The sequence below is a fragment of the Conger conger genome, chromosome 3 (genome assembly GCF_963514075.1).
Source record: "Conger conger chromosome 3, fConCon1.1, whole genome shotgun sequence".
Classification (NCBI taxonomy): Eukaryota; Metazoa; Chordata; class Actinopteri; order Anguilliformes; family Congridae; genus Conger; species Conger conger.
In genome coordinates, this window is record NC_083762.1 from 77,692,495 (window position 1) to 77,708,813 (window position 16,319).

The 16,319-nt window shown below is 46.6% G+C and overlaps 1 protein-coding gene across 10 annotated transcripts in view; it reads left to right on the forward strand.

The window, feature by feature from the left end:
* The window catches only part of LOC133123852 (zinc finger protein Helios-like), a 53,199-nt gene that overhangs the window by 15,814 nt on the left and 21,066 nt on the right, over positions 1-16,319 (forward strand). For 8 of the 10 annotated variants that reach the window (XM_061234485.1, XM_061234488.1, XM_061234484.1 and 5 more), the window contains 3 exons: positions 1,064-1,112; positions 10,257-10,349; positions 16,093-16,284. In XM_061234485.1, the coding sequence (XP_061090469.1) occupies positions 1,079-1,112; positions 10,257-10,349; positions 16,093-16,284 (319 nt within the window). In that variant the 5' untranslated portion in view covers positions 1,064-1,078. The remainder of the gene's footprint in view (positions 1-1,063; positions 1,113-10,256; positions 10,350-16,092; positions 16,285-16,319) is intronic. The other 2 variants (XM_061234493.1, XM_061234492.1) reach the window with 1 other exon arrangement.

The following is a 16,319-nucleotide window of genomic DNA, read 5'->3' on the forward strand; positions in this document are numbered from 1 at the left end:
ACATACTTTGTGCACTTGTCTGTAGTGCAACGCTAGGGATCACATTTTCAATATCACTGGATAAATGAAAAGATTGTGTGATTCTCTCATAGGAAGTTGCATGTAGAAGTTCAAGCTGTGTTACAGATACTTTTTCAAGACAAAAATAATAAATAGTGTGAATTAACAGATAAATAAATACAGTAATTAATATTATAATATCTAAAAATGTTATAATATGAATTCATGTATTTATTTATCTGTTAATTTCAGTACGTGGGTTGTTTTAGATACACTTCATAATTGGTAATGCTGCAATCCTCCCATGAAATGGCTGATTTTCATTTTCTGTGCTATGCAAAACCCACCAAACCACCAAAGATTAATAATAGCTATAACATGTCTGCTGCTTCTCAAATGAATTGCATTATTTATATCATGCAACCCCACATTGCACATTGGGACCCAGTGTCCTGTAGGTTTTCACTCCGACCTTAACAAAGTGCACCTCGTTCGACAGCGTTGTTCAGCTGCTACAGTAATTAGTAGATTCAGGTGTGCTAAATTAGAGGTTGAATTGAAAGCCTACAGGATAGTAGACCTCCAGGAGCAGGACTGGCCAGCCGCGGTTTAATGGATACTGGGTTTAGCCAAGCTCTCATAAAATATGGAGATAATTTATCTTGATGGAAGAGAAGACAGTGGCTCTGTCTAAAGTGGACCTCAGTGAGTATGGGGCTCAACCCAAGAGCCCAGTCACTGCTAAGGGGCCTCCTAATTATTCCTAAATTATTATAAATAGTATTTTTTCAGGGCTGGGTGGGTTGTGGCTAAATCCTGCTTCCGGCCCCCCAAAGGCTAGGGGCGACACTAGTCGGGATGGTGAGTAACAGACCTGGATCAAATGCGTTTTCACTTTTTCATGGGTTCCAATACACCAGACAAGTTCAGTGTAACAAAGTATTTGAATCCAAAACAATGACATATTTGACCCAGGTCTGGTGAGTAATGGGGAATGAGCGTGTCCATTCTCCCACTTCTGAGGTTCTCTCTGCTAATCCGATGTTCTCCTCAATCCCTACAGGCTTGCCCCCTGACTATGGAAACGGAGATTGTGGATGGCTATCTGGCGAGTAAGTTGGCATTTTTAATACTTTCTCATCAACCTTTAGAGGCCAGTTTATAGTTCAGCGATGTGTGATCGTTGTCAGCAGCGATTATCGCATTTCGATGGTCGGTCGCAACGACTTTTAGTCCGTACTGGAAGAGACGGACGATTTGACGTCGTCGCTATCATCGTTGTGTCCATCACTGAGGCATAAGTTGTATAAATCAAACTTCGACTCCATCGCTGGCTCAGTTGTCATGACATCCTTCTTATAGCTTGTTCTCTTCTGTAATTCTATTTCGTTCAACGGGCTTCCGTGTTTTGAGCTCGGAATGACTCGATGTTTGGCAATGTGTTCTAAGTTAACATTGTTCGTGAGCGACGACGTTGAAAAATCCAAGTGATAGTGGAATGTTGCCGACACTATAGCGATGTCCATCGTCCGATCAGACATCGGCGAACTACACACGGGTGCTACGCCCAACATCGTGGAGTGCTTCCTGACGCTCCCGATGCCGCCTCTATCAGTCTGTGTCATATCCAGAGATATGACACAGTGTATGGCATGTAACTTACGTTACATTACATTTTATTGGGTATCTCTGCTGGAAAACAAAGGGACAGGCTATCTTCATGCAAAGAACCAAGTGCACATTCTCAATGGAGATGAAATGGACAGGATTAGTGACAGGAAGACATAGACTTTTGGAGGAAAGTCTTCTGAAATGTGTCTTGATGGAACCCTCTTTCATAGGCGTGAAGTTCTCAGATAGGTTTCTTCTATGGAATCACGGGTTTCATATTGGAACCATATTTTCTGAGAGTGTATAGTGATTTGTAATGGGGCTATTTTAATTTGTCACAGCATTTGCTTGTTAGTGAATTAGTTAGTAAAGTATAGTTGTTTTTTGTTTTTTTTTCATAATAGCATTTGCTTTGCCATTCCAGTAATGTTGGTTGAGTACTGTATGCACAAACCCTCATGCGTGTGTGTCCCTTGAACTGTGGAATACCTATTTTCATATTTACCTACTTAAACATTTTTCATCCTAGTCTACATATGACTAGGATGTGGCGTTCTGTTGGCGCTTTTGGCGAACAGCGCACGCGTGTGCTGCTCGTGTGTTCAGAGCTTGCGATTCCTCGACCGGGCGAGGGTGCGTCTTTCCTCCCGACGGTAGCGGTAGCGAGGCGGAGACGTAGGGCCGATCGGAGAGATGTTCGTGTTTGTGAAAACAAACTGGGTGTTGTGGTTTCCCAAGGGAGGAGTCGTCCTGCAGGAGAACCAGACCGGCAGGGAAGGCTGCTTTTCTGTCCCCAGGGTGGGGCCTTCTTTTCATGGACACAGTTTTATTATCACCATCATCGTTATCATTACTGTGAGTAGGAGTAGTAGTACATCTGTATTCGTCAAGTCTATTGAGTCCACCCCTGTGCGTATCAGTGCAAATGAATGAGCTCTTAGTAAACAGGACTGTTGTGACTGATTCATGCATGAGCCTATATCGTGACGCAGTGTAAGAGTGCATCATGGCACGTTCCACATCGTGACGCATATCGCGTACGAGTTGAGCATTTAGACACGCCGCACGTATTTTCCGGTCTACCTAATGTACAAGGAGACAATGGCTGTTGCTTCCGAATTAGTGCCTGAACTGAGACCTTTTGCGAGATGCAAAAACCGTTTAGCACCCGCGAAACTAGTAACGGGACCGGAGATTGGTGGACAGCACATACCACGACCAGTCACGGTACTGGTTCGTCCACATGCTAGTCTGAGTAAGTCCGGGCCGGAGTGTTCGCAGTCAAAAGGCTCGTGGCTTTCTTACGGCTCACGCCACACTTTGTTCTTGGTGTGGAAAATGTATCAGTGACAGAGAAACGGCTCTGTTCTCACCAAACCGTTACTGGCTGGCTGCTGGGTGTCCAGGCTGTTGAGAGAAGCTGCCCGTGTGCGCTTTCTCTCATGGTTTTTCATGGTCAGCCACCACCAGCGGACCGCAATGGGGATAGGGAAGCTCCGCTGTCGGTCTGATTTGAGGAACTCTCTTTTTTGGCCGAAGCAGTTGAGGTTTGGGGACTTAAAAACCCAAGGCGATGTTTTGTTTTTTTTTTTGCTTGAGATGAGATGAGCAGAAATGAAATTCTGCTTCAGAGTGGGAGGCGCAGTGGAAAGAAGTGAGCGAATGAGGAAGCGTCGAGACCCGCGCCGTGTGATCCTACATCTTCCGTTCGGCTCTCGACGCTTCTGGGAAACGTTGTCATGGTTAGACGGAGAGCGACTCCCCACCCAGAAGAGGACAGTGAAAGCACTGGCCGTCGGGGTGAGAAAGCAGCCGTGAAACACGCAAGGGAGGTGCCGAATGAGCGGCGTAGTTTAGCACAGTGCCGCAGTCACACTTTGTCTCTGTCGCCACACCCACTTGCAGCCTGAGCCAATCACAGACGGGGGGAAAAAGGCCATCAAATGGAGCAGCCAAGTTTCAGTGTGTTTTCAGTGTGACTGTTTCATGTGAAGACGTATTCACAAGTGCGCGCGCACACACACACGCACGTGTACACACACTCACATATACGCACGCACACAAATACATACACACACGCACATGTACACACACACTTTCTCACACACACACACACACACACACTCACGCGCACGTACACACACTCTGTCACACACACACGCACACTCACATATATGCACACACACACACAAGTACATACACACACACACAAATACATACACAGTCACACACACACGTAGCAGACACACGTACACACGCACACACAAATGCATACACACTTATGTACACACACACACACACACACAGTGGAATGGTTTCGCTGGGCTGAAGAGGCAGTTGTTTTCTAAAGGCCCATTCTGCTTCATTAACGGGATAAACAGAGGTGTCCTGTAAAAGCGAAGCCCTTCTGGCTCCCCTGGAGAGCTCTTATCTGGAGGATGTTGATGCACCGATCACGGAGCGGTACCTCCATCTCCCCCCACACTCATGCAGCTCCATACGGGGCCCGACCCCCACCGCTGCTGATGGTGTGTGGAGCTACGTGTCCTCCTCAAGAACCGGATGATTCAATAATACAAATCATAATAATAATAATATATTTATTTACATACCAATTTTCATCATATAGTGATGATCTCATCACAGATTTAAGAATGCTGTTTTAAATGTCCAGCACCTCTGCAGTTAATTGAAGCATGTTTATTTTTTCATTTTTTTTTAGCTATTAAAAAGTCCTCCATAGCTTAGCACATAGTACAGTATTTTTCCTTGCCTAGTTACCACATATTTTCTCCCCGGATGTGCAGTGTTACCGTGTTACCATCACATCCCATTTTCATGTGTGAACTGTGCATATTCAGACTCAGTGTGCGGACATGTTTAATAGCTGTATCATTAATGCACCGCATCCATCTCCCTGTGCACTGTCGCTCTGTATGTTTGTTGTGTAACCATGGTGATGGAAGGCTAGCGAGACGCTGCTGATATTCCATCAAACAGGCTACTGAAGGCGAGAGTGTGTCTGTGTCTGCTTGTGGGTGTGTGTGTGTGTGTGGGGGTGTGTGTATATGGGGGGGAGGTGTGTGTGTGTGTGTGTGTGCATGTGTGTGATACACGGGGCTGTTATTCAGCCATAATTCATTTTGGACCTCTCTCATGCATACAGTATATCATACTTGTACTTACATACATACATACATACATTCTAGTCTTACACATATATTAAAGTAAAATACTTGTATGTGTGAGAATTAATATATGTATGTAAAATTAATGTATGTGCGAATACTGTAAATGTATGTGGGAGTGAGAATATATGTATGTGAGAATGAGATTACATGTATGTAAGAATGAGATTATATGTATGTGAGAGTGAGAATGCTGCATATGTATGTGAGAATATTCATATGTGAGGGTGAGAATATACATTCAGTGAGCACTTTATTAGGTATTTATTAGACTTATTTTTAGACTTCTGCTACTGTAGCCTATCCACTTAGAGTTATGATCCATTGTGTGTTCAGAGACCTCTCTCATTAACAAAGCATTTCTGTCTGCAGAACTGCTGCTCACTGGATCATTTTTTGAGATTCTAGAGACTAGTTTGTGTGAAAATCCCAGGAGATCAGCAGTTTCTGAGATACTCAACCACCCTGTCTGGCACCAACAATCATCCCACAGTCAAAGTCACTTAGATCACATTTTCCCCGTTCTGATGGTAATGTGAACATTAACTGAAGCTCCTGACCCGTATCTACATCATTATTTGCATTGCACTGCTGCCACACAATTGGCTGATTAGATAATCACATGAATAAGTAGGTGTAATAAAGTTAACATTAATTAAGTGCTAAACTAAAACTATTGTTCATTAGATAGACCGGCCCCTGACGCATGCATACACAAATGCATAAACACTCAGAAACACACACAAACACGCACCAACACACAACACACAACACACACTCACACACACACACACACACACACACACACACACACACACACTCTCACACACACACACACACTCACAAACACGCACACACACTTACAAACACACTCACACACATACACACACTCTCACACACACACACACCTGTTCCTAAAGGCGTGTCTCAGGTGGGAGAGAGTGACGTGGTGCCCGGTGGAAGCTGACGGGGCTGGAGTGCATTGTGGAGGGAAGATCTGGAGAGGCGCAGTCAGTCATACAGGAAAAACCAGATCCCGACTCAGCCATCGAGAGCGTTCCCAACATGCCGGGACCCAATTCTCCGTGGAGGATAGCTCCCATACAGTTCTGAGCCGGTGTTTCCAGCCATTGTGTGGTTCCTCCTCCTGCTGGCACTCCCCATCTCCCCACTCCCCACCTCCTCTCCGTACACGCAGGCTACACGCAAGCTCATTTCGCTGTTACTGATTTGCTTGTGTACTATTTACAAATGTACAAATTTGTTATTTGTTCAAAGCGACTTATAGTTGATTAAGCTAAACCAGGGGTCTCCCACCCCGGCCCTGGAGAGCTTTGGATGTTCAGTGTCACGCTGCACTTAATTAATCAATTAGAGCAGTTGATTTCACAGTTAACTCACCTCACCTGGTTACCTGCGTCTCAACAGGGTGCTGATTTTAAGGTGAAAACAAAAAACCAGCAGACCTAGTAGCTCTCCAGAACCAGGGTTGGAGACAACTGAGCTAAGTAGAGGACAATCCCCCTTGGAGCAATGCAGGATTAAGGGCCTTGCTCAAGGGCCCAACTGCTGTGCGGATCTTATCATGGCTACATGGGAGATTGAACCATCAACCTTCCGGGTCCCAGTCATGTACTAGGCTACAGGCTGTCTAGTACACGCGGGCAGGCTGGCTCCTTCTGCTCTCCAAAGACACTGCCTCAGTCTGTGAACTAGTCCTTCAAACCACCTGGACACTGTGAAATGAAAAATCGTTTCATCCAAAGTTTGACAAAGGAATGTATCATATTTTTAAAGATTTCTTTCTTCTTTTTTCAGAGAACTACTGTATTGTATTTTGAGAACTGGCACATTCATCAGGTTGCAGGGTTTTTTTTGTGTGTATCATGAGTAGGCTGTAACACTGGTAAAAGCTCACAGTGATATAGAGGCGAATATGTAGAATGGAACAATTTGAGTCACCATGGATACAAAAATCTAGATACATTGTGTGAAAGATGCAGTGAAAGATGTGATTACTCGCGAGGATATTCGCAATACATAAAAGCATGCAGACGTGGTCAAGAGGTTCAAATGTCAGACTAGGTGACTAAGTAACTTTGATCTTGGAATGATTGTTGGTGCCAGAGAGGGTGGTTTGAGTGTCTTAGAAACTGCTGACCTCCTGGGATTTTCACACACAACAGTCTGTAGTGTTTGCAGAGAATTGTGTGAAAAACAAAAAAACATCCGGTGAGCAGCACTTCTGCTGGCAAAAATGCGTTGCTAATGAGAGAGGTCAGAGGAGAATGACCAGACTGGTAAAAACTGACAAGAAGGTGACAGTAATGCAAATAACCACACATTACAACAGTGGTGTGCAGAAGACCATCTCTGAACACACAACGCGTCATAACTCTGAGTGGATTGGCTACAGCAGTAGAAGTCTAATAAATACATAATAAAGTGCTCACTGAGTTTATATGTCAACATGAAATGGAGCCACATTTGCCTCTCTGGTAATCTGGACTGAGTTGCTGTCTGTCCCTTTTCAGTCTGTACTTTGTTCAGAGAAAAGGTTTGAGTGATTGTCTGTTAGACATGCAAAAGATCAGAAAGCCTTATTCAAGGTCTCCATTCCTCCTGTCACCACGCTCCTGTGTGTGTGTGTCTGTGTGTGTGTGGGTGTGTTTTGCTGCTTGTATTGTATGCTCTCGTTCGGCTAGCACCGCACAGCTACGATAAATAGCGCTCTTTCCTAAAAGCTCCCTGTGACAACGGTGTACACATCACCACCGTCTCTTCTTGGTGTAAAGCTGAAGCAAGCACTGGAGTTCAGCTGTGGGACAGGGCTTCACCAGGCTATGCATTTCAGCACAGCGAGGGGCTCGTCCCACAACCCTCTGCGTGTCCTGATGACCAGTACAGAAACAGAGACACCTCTCACCCTCTGTGTGTCCTGATGACCAGTACAGAAACAGAGGCTGTTCTCTTAGTCTAGTTTTATAGGCACAGCTAGAACTCTATGTTCTGTACTATTTGCTGAATATAATAATATACTGACCTTCCTTTAGTTATTTTCTTTGTGTGTGTTTTTCCTCTACCTGAAAGTACAGAGTAGAACATGGCAGGTAAAACTCTCCAGTAAATTCTGCATAAACTAATGTTCAGTTGTGATATACTGTACATTAATGCCTGTTTATGGCAGAGTGCAAAATGTGAGTCATTTTAAAAAGCCATGAAAGGCAATGAACTATGTGGTTTTGGATAAAAATAGTGTACGTTTTGTGATCGCTCTTGCCTGGTGCAGTTGAGACAAGCAGAAAGCGTGGTTTGCAGGGAGTGTATTTCATTGGTTCCGATACAGCAGACAAACCCAATAAAGTGTAGAGAAGTATTTGAATCCAAAACATATTGGACCGAGGTGTGTTTGTTGTATATAATGCATGGTAATGTGATAAGGTAATATGAGCCTGATGGCTGGAAAAGCAGGGAAGTTTGACCACAGCCTGAGGCTGTCACGGAAAGAAATCCACCTTTCCACAGTCACCGGAATCCAGGAGCGGACGGACAGTCACTGGAGATCTACTGTACGAACGCGCTGTAACCAGAGCGGACCCCTGGATGCCGTGACACACATTGTGTCCCTGGGCATTCACTGTCTGTCTGTATCTCGTACCACCATCTCATATCTGGCCCTCTGTGTCTGAAGAGCTCGCCAAACCGCGCGTGCGTCCTCTGCATTGATCCCGCTGAGCTCTGAGATCTCAAAGCATGTGAGCTGAGCATTCCGATGCTGATGTCACAGTCACGACGGCAGGGTTCTAGAACACATCTAGACTTAGAATTCTAGAATTTGAGAGAGAGAGAGAGAGAGAGAGAGAGAGAGAGAGAGATCCTAAAAGACTTTAAGTGAATCCCACAGGTCACATTTTAGACCTTGATACATTGAAGTTTGCGGGTATGTTTCTGCCGTTAATACTCAGCATTACATTTGTATTTCTTATTTAAAGATTTTGGTTTGATTTGCAATGTGAGAAAGATACAGTCAAGCATGTACAATATCAGATTTAAAATGGGACCATTGACCTCAAACACTAAACATGCTAATGTAAAATAGCTTCCTGCCTCATGAGATTAGGGCTAGATTACCTGCCTTGAACCCAACAGCTTTCACTTAAATGTATCCCTACTGTGTTTGCTGCATTTATTTTAATTTTACTCCCAATTTTTAACTATGTACACCAAACAAACCAGAATAAACCAGAATTTATTTTAATTTTACTCCCAATTTTTAACTATGTACACCAAACAAACCAGAATAAAGTGACCTGACAGATTGCCTAAGCCATGAAATATCAAAGGCTGCCACAGACATTTCAGGTAACACTGGCCCCTGACCGATTCTCTGTGAGTCGTTGTAAAGGCCTTTGAATCCCAGGCTGTGGTCTGTTTGCAGTAATCTTCTCCTGATGGAGATGTTGAATGGATGCCATTGTTAGCATCGGCCCTGTTTGAGGTCCCCGGAGATACGATACAGTACGTTGTCATGGCAGGGGTGTGTGTGGGTGTGTGTGTGTGTGTGTGCGGGGAGGGGAGGGGGATTGTTATTTCTGGAGGCGTATTGTGCTGAAGACTCAGAAGGGGGTGTAATGAGAGTGTTGGTCAGGACAGGAATGGGGGGGGGGTGTTGGATCACTATTATGCTATTATATTCCCCGGCTTTGGGGGGGTGGGTGGTCAGCTCAGAGATCTTGGGCCCTCACGATTACCTCTTGCCACAACGGAACAGACATCGCCCAGGGAGACACACACACACACACACACACACACGCGCACACACGCACACGCACAGTGTTTCCCGGGCGCTTCCCAGAAGCGCAGTCACCTAGGCAGCTACTGTTTGTCTCCGGGGAGAATTCCAACGTCGCAATTGTGTCGGCATGTCAGGCAGATGATACGCTGTGTGTTTCTACTGTCTCTTCCCTCTTCAGAAACTATCCGTTTTATTTAATTGCATTATTTTTTCATTTGTTTTTTTTGTAGATAAAGGGTAAAGGGCTGGTTTCACAGGCACAAGATTAAGCTTTAGTCTTGGACTAAACATAGGTTTGTATGGAGAATCTCCATTCGGCAAAAAATAATTTCGATGAATGGACAGCAATGACCATATTGGGACTGCAAATCCAGCCCTGGTTTTTCTTTCTCCCAGGTCATTAGCTGAAGAGATAATGCTACTGATGGGCCTCACTCCCATGTAAAGGGAGGGTGGAAAGTTCTTGGACCTGGAGGGCCGTGATTTGATGATCGGCTGTCTAGCACGAGGCTCATTCTGTGTTCTTTTAATGCTGGCAAAGCCAGCCCTGCTGCAGTATGTTTTATCTGATGGAGGTGCAAGCTCACCTGTCCGGGGGGAGGCGGAGTCAGCTCCAGGAAAACAGTGGTGTTCTCAACCGTTGTTGTTTTTTTGTTTCCAAGGTAACGGCGAACGCTCCCCCAGGAAGGAGCACGCGAGGATGCTGGTGGACCTGTCAATCAGCAGCACACCCAATGGGCAGCATTCCCCCAATGGTGAGCCACTCCCATTTCTCTCCCTCTCTTTTCTTGTCAGAACCAATTCGTTCTGTACCTAAATCTACAGCCATCTACATGACAAATCTGTGGCTCTCATTTTCACTTCAGTCGTCACAGTACAGTGGGTAGGCGTAGGTTTTATTTAAGACCCCAACATATTTAATAATGTAACATTTTATGGGATGCGGTGTGTGTCTATTAATTATTAATAAGCGAGAAATATCAGCTGTTGTTTGAAAAACAACAGCCTGTGGCATGCACTGGTTGGATATGCATGACCTACAGTACAGGGGCTGTTCACTGGAGGATCCCTTCTGATCTAGTTATGAGTGTAGATAGAGGAAGCAAGCTTGCCGGGCGTGACGCTCCATTAAAGTGTGCCATTATCGGAGACAGCTTGTTGTTGTCCTTTTCCGGCACCGGCGGTACGAGCCCCCTCGTGTTTATCGTGAGAGAACACGATGAAATCTCTTGAGCCATTATGCGTGTCGGACCAGAACCGACGTTCACCTGGCCCGGCTTCCCATATCTGTAAATAGGCCCGCGCAGATGGGGAGGCCGTGTCAGATCGGGAGGAAGCAGCTTTACGATTAGCGCAGCTGGGAACTGGAGGGCCGTCGCCTTATCTGTAATCTGATGTGACTGCCGCCACCCTCGCAGAGATCTTCCCCTCCCCGGCGTCAGCAGAAATTGGGAGGGCGCTGAGAGGGTGTTGGCCATCTGATGAAGTGTGAAGCCGGCCATTTTGGGGAGGATAGCTGAGAAAAAGGGAAGCTGTCTTTGGCTTTATCTGGTCCTGTGTTTGAGGGAGAGAGACTTGGGGAGGATTCTCAGAGATACTGCACAACCACACCAGTGCTTTGTCACCATCGGTTGCTCAAATGGCAGCCCCTAACGCACACACACACACACACACACACACACACCCATACATGCACGTGCATGCACGCGCACACACACACACACATACACACACACACACACACGCATGCACACACACACATAAACTGTTTCTACTCGGTTTACCGTGCCGCATATAAACAACCTTTTCTTTTGTGAATACTAGGTTTTTTTCTTGTGAGAGACGGTGTACTTTCTCAATGGTGTACTGTCAGCCCTATCATTGAAAAAGGCTCACTGACATGTTGACTCACCCTCTGTTTATAGTCCTTACATTCGGGTTTCAAAATATGCAGTTGACGGCCCGACAATCTGTACCAAAACATTGTACAGCTGTACAATAATTCAAGCCCATTGGTTGAAAATTTCCACAGCCAATGGCATTTCAACGTCAGTGCGTTCACAAAGAAGGGGGAGGGATGAACAGTGTTGTGGTTTGAGGCTGTTGGTTGCTGCAATTCCTCTCTTCGTCGTTAAAAGTCAGCAATTACCTTTTGTACCTTTAACTAGTCTTGAGTCTGTTTGGAATGATATCCCCAAATGTGCCCTGCTTTATTTTGGGGGGTAGAAAGGATTTCAGGGGCTGGCAGCAGTCCCTTGTGGTCTTATCACGATGTCAGGGCCTGTATTACATTACATTATTGACATTTGGCAGACGCTCTTATCCAGAGCGATGTACAGTTGATTAGACTAAGCAGGAGACAATCCTCCCCTGGACCAATGCAGGGTTAAGGGCCTTGCTCAAGGGCCCAACGGCTGTGCGGATCTTATTGTGGCTACACCGGGATTAGAACCACCTTGCATGTCCCAGTCATGTACCTTAACCACTACGCTACAGGCCGCCCCACTACGCTGTACTGGCCTGAGGTCTCTCTGGAGGTGTGTGCTGAGCTCTGTCCAGAGTTTTACTTTTAACCTTCGAGTCAAGGCATTAAGTGTTATTTTGATTGTTGGCTGTGGCAGCATGGATGGTGCAGTGGGTAGCACTGCCGCCTCACAGCAAGGAGGTCCTGGGTTCGAATCCCCATCGGCCGGGGCCTCTCTGTGCGGAGTTAGCATGTTCTCCCCGTGTTTGTGTGGGTACCCTCCGGGTACTCCGGTTTCCTCCCACAGTCCAAAGACATGCAGGTTAGGCTGATTGGAGATCAAAAATTGCCCATACGTATGAGTGTGTGAGTGAATGGTGTGAGTGAATGGTGTGTGTGCCCTGCGATGAACTGGCGACCTGTCCAGGGTGTATTCCTGCCTTTCGCCCAATGTATGCTGGGATAGGCTCCAGCCCCCTGCGACCCTGTTCAGGATAAGCGGGTTAGGATAATGAATGATTGTTGGCTTTTTGAAATGATGGATTGCTGAATCGCGTGCGTGTGGCTGTGTGTGGGCGGGCTTGTGTGGGCTTTTGGGGACGTGTTTGTGAATGCTAAAGATAAGCACTCCATTTTCAGAATGCATAATTCAGTCCACTGTAGTTCTGTTTACAGACAGTCTGGGTGTAATACTACATTACATTCAATTAATGGCATTTGGCAGACGCTCTTATCCAGAGCTATGTACAGTTGATTAGACTAAGCAGGAGACAATCCTCCCCTGGAGCAATGCAGAGTTAAGGGCCCAACGGCTGTGCGGGTCTTATTGTGGCTACACCGGGGATCGAACCGGCAACCTTGCAGGTCCCAGTCATGTACCTTAGCCACTACACTACAGGCCACTCCTCGTGTTAAGAACAGGGAATTGTGGTTGAGGCACCACGCAGCGCTGCGTAGATGCGCTGAACAGTGTTGCTGGCTCAGAGGAGAAGCTGGTGTGGGTGAGCGTCCTGCTTTGATCACTGAGAGAGGAAGCGGGCTCTTGGTTGAATCCGCCTTCTCTTTATCCTAGCAACCATTAGAAGTTTTGCTGGCCACATTTACCGTAAACATTCTGCATATACAGTAATCTTCAACAGAAAAAAAAACATCTCCTGTTGTGTTGCCAGGATACAAAACCGGGATGGTGGGTTGATGGCATTGCGTCCGGTGAAACTGAATACGGTTCCCTCTGTGTTTTAGTATACATTTCACTGGATTGCATTTCCAGCTCCAGTGTGCTCCAGAGTCCGTGGTGAATGGAGTGATTTGTTAATATTAGCAGTGGCATAGTCGGTTATATCCAATGATACATTTTTGAAGTGTACGCAGTGAATGGATGAGGTTAGGTTTGTGCTTTATCAGGCTAATGGTGTGGAGAAGCAGGCTTTCCTTCTGTCCATGGTGCCAGTGTGAGAGAAGTTTGATTGTGTGATTGTGATTGTGATTGTGATTGCTCTCTCCTATGGCATTGTAGAGATATGTTCATGGCTCTTTCTCAGCGAAACGGAAGGATATGAGGTGCTTCTGGGAATGCCAGGCTTTACAGTCTGTGACTTAAGAGTAGCAGGCAGTCAGACTTTGGAAAGTTCATCTTTACACCCTTACACATTTTGTAAATTGGCAACACTGAGGAATTTCTTATATCTTCTAGAGCAGAAGGTATTTTTCCTGCAAAGGGTAGCACCCGTGCATTTTCATCGTTTTTTTTTTTTTTTGCATTCCCTACCCAAGGGCGCCATCGTCACACTTTTTTCAACTTCCGAGCGCTCCAGGTGTTCCGGCCCTGCTCACAGACAGGCCCGTCTGGATCGCAGTGTTCAGGGAGAGGGCGGTGCAGTTCGGGAACGCCGCCGGTCTCTGCGTCACCGGCTCGGCCTGTTCCTTCCGAATCAAGCCCCGAGCATCCTAAAGAACGACCGCCGGGACCACACCCCTGTCAATCACCGAATAAATACTCACTCACACCCGTCATCCGAAAACTCACGTATGAACGTGCGCTCAAAATAGTCATACCGACACTTCCTCCACATATGCTAGGTTATAAATAGTCATCGCCACTCACAGTGTAGATGTACAGTATCAGATGATTACTACCCATTTCTAAATTAATACTCAGTTTTTATTACAATTTATAAAACGGAGAACTGCTGAACATACTTAGACAAACTAAAAGTGAGATTAGCATCATTATAAATGTGCGGAATTAGTCGATACTTCTTTAAAGTTCTTCATTAGGCCTGCTGAAACTTCCGAAGAAACCAGACACTTGGACTGCATCCTAGCGCAGAGCAATTGCTGTATAATTCGGTTCAAAATGATGGGTTTCAATAGACTATTGTGTTGCGCTTTAATGCAATTATAATCCTGTAATTATGTGAAATATGACAGTGTGAGTGTGTGAATGAGGGTCACGGCAGTGCTGAGTACGTTAGGAGAAATGTGGAAGCAGCCGTGAACTCACTGATCCAGTAAGTCCAGTCACTCCACCGGTATTTATGTCCCTAACCGCCGCGGCGTGTTCTGGATCAAAGAGAGATAGCTCCTGCCACACAACGAGGAAGTGTGACGTGCCACAAGCCCTTACTGCGTTTTTTGTATCGCTGTTCTATCCCTGGCGAAAAGGTTTCCAGAAGGCTCCTCTGTGTCTGTAGAGGTGCCTAGTCTCGTCGAAGGCTTTTTTTGTCAGACAAAACGGTTCAGTCTGAGATGGGCTTTCACACTTTTCACACCTATTGTGGAGGGGTTCCATAAATAACTCAAAAAGGGTCCTCTGGGGAGACAAGCTGAAGAACCTTATTTTTTCTGAGAGTGTAGATACTGATCGTGTTTGCCTCATAATGGGGGCCTAGAACTCATGAATCAAACGGAGAGTAAAAAACAGAACTACATTTACGGAGACATATGTGGGATGTATTTCCACTAAAGCACTGAATCAACAAGCTGGTAGTCATTTTGTTGCAGAGGTGTGTCTCTCTGGTTGAACCAGGCCCAGTGGAGTGCAGTCTCAGAACTAAAGGTGTGAAAAATGCTGAAAAATGTCATACTGTATACTGTAGGTGCATAAAATTGTACCCCTAGCCAGCAATGTAGAATTAATTTCGACCTTTTTTTGCTTGGAAGACGTACTCATTTGTGCCGAAAGAGAACATTACAGTACTTCCAGGGCACATTTGGGAAATGTGATCCTCGAAGAACGAAAATGTCCCTCCACCGTGGCTTCATTTCTGAGAGTGTGAGTGGCCTGACCGCCCGCCCCCCCGGGACCTCGGCCGTCTGGCGTCTGACAGGTTGTGAGAGTTTGGGGGCGACACGCCCAGCTCATTCCAGCTCCTGCTCACCGCAGGCCGGGGCCCACACGCAGCTGCTTCTCCCACCATCGGCCAAGCGGAAAAACACGCGGGCCCTCTGCACCTACAGGCGCCTGTGTCCCGCCCCGCCCCACCTCCCGTCCCCACCTGCCAGGCCTCCGCCCCGCCCGAGCCCAACTCCCCACCTGCCAGGACCCCACCCCACCCGAGATCCCCATCTGCCAGGACCCCGCCCCGCCCGACCCCAACTCCCAACCTGCCAGGACCCCACCCCACCCGAGATCCCCACCTGCCAGGCCTCCGCCCCGCCCGACCCCAACTCCCAACCTGTCATTCCTGGGAGAGCTTAAATGCACGGGAATTCACCATTTTGGGGGTCAGCCTATAGCCTAGAGGCTAAGCTGCTTGACTGGGACCTGTAAGGTTGGCGGTTCATGCCTCGGTGTAGCCACGATAATATCAATGGCAGCTGTTGGGGCCCTTGAGCAAGGCCCTTAACCCCACATCGCTCCAGGGGGGGATTGTCTCCTGCTTAGTCTAATCAACTGTAAGACGCTTTGGATGATAGCATCAGCTAAATAACTGTAATGTAATGTTATAAGGTTCAAGAAATATCTTTATTTGAAATATCATATTTTGGTTGGTTGCTTGATTGATTGACGGATTTGATTGGTGGATTGACAGCTCACGCAATCAAGCAGGAAGAGGCAACAGAGGAGGAAGGGGAGAAGAGATCCCTGGCTGTAGAAGAGGCGGGCCAAAGCGGGGAGGAAGGCTCGGGATTGGAGGAGCCCCTGATTGACAGCCCCATCGACCTGCAGGACGGGGGGTCGGGGGCGGATGGAGCAGGAGATGGCGGTGCACGGCTCTCAAACGGTAAACAGATCTGAAGCAGTATCTGAAGCCTCACG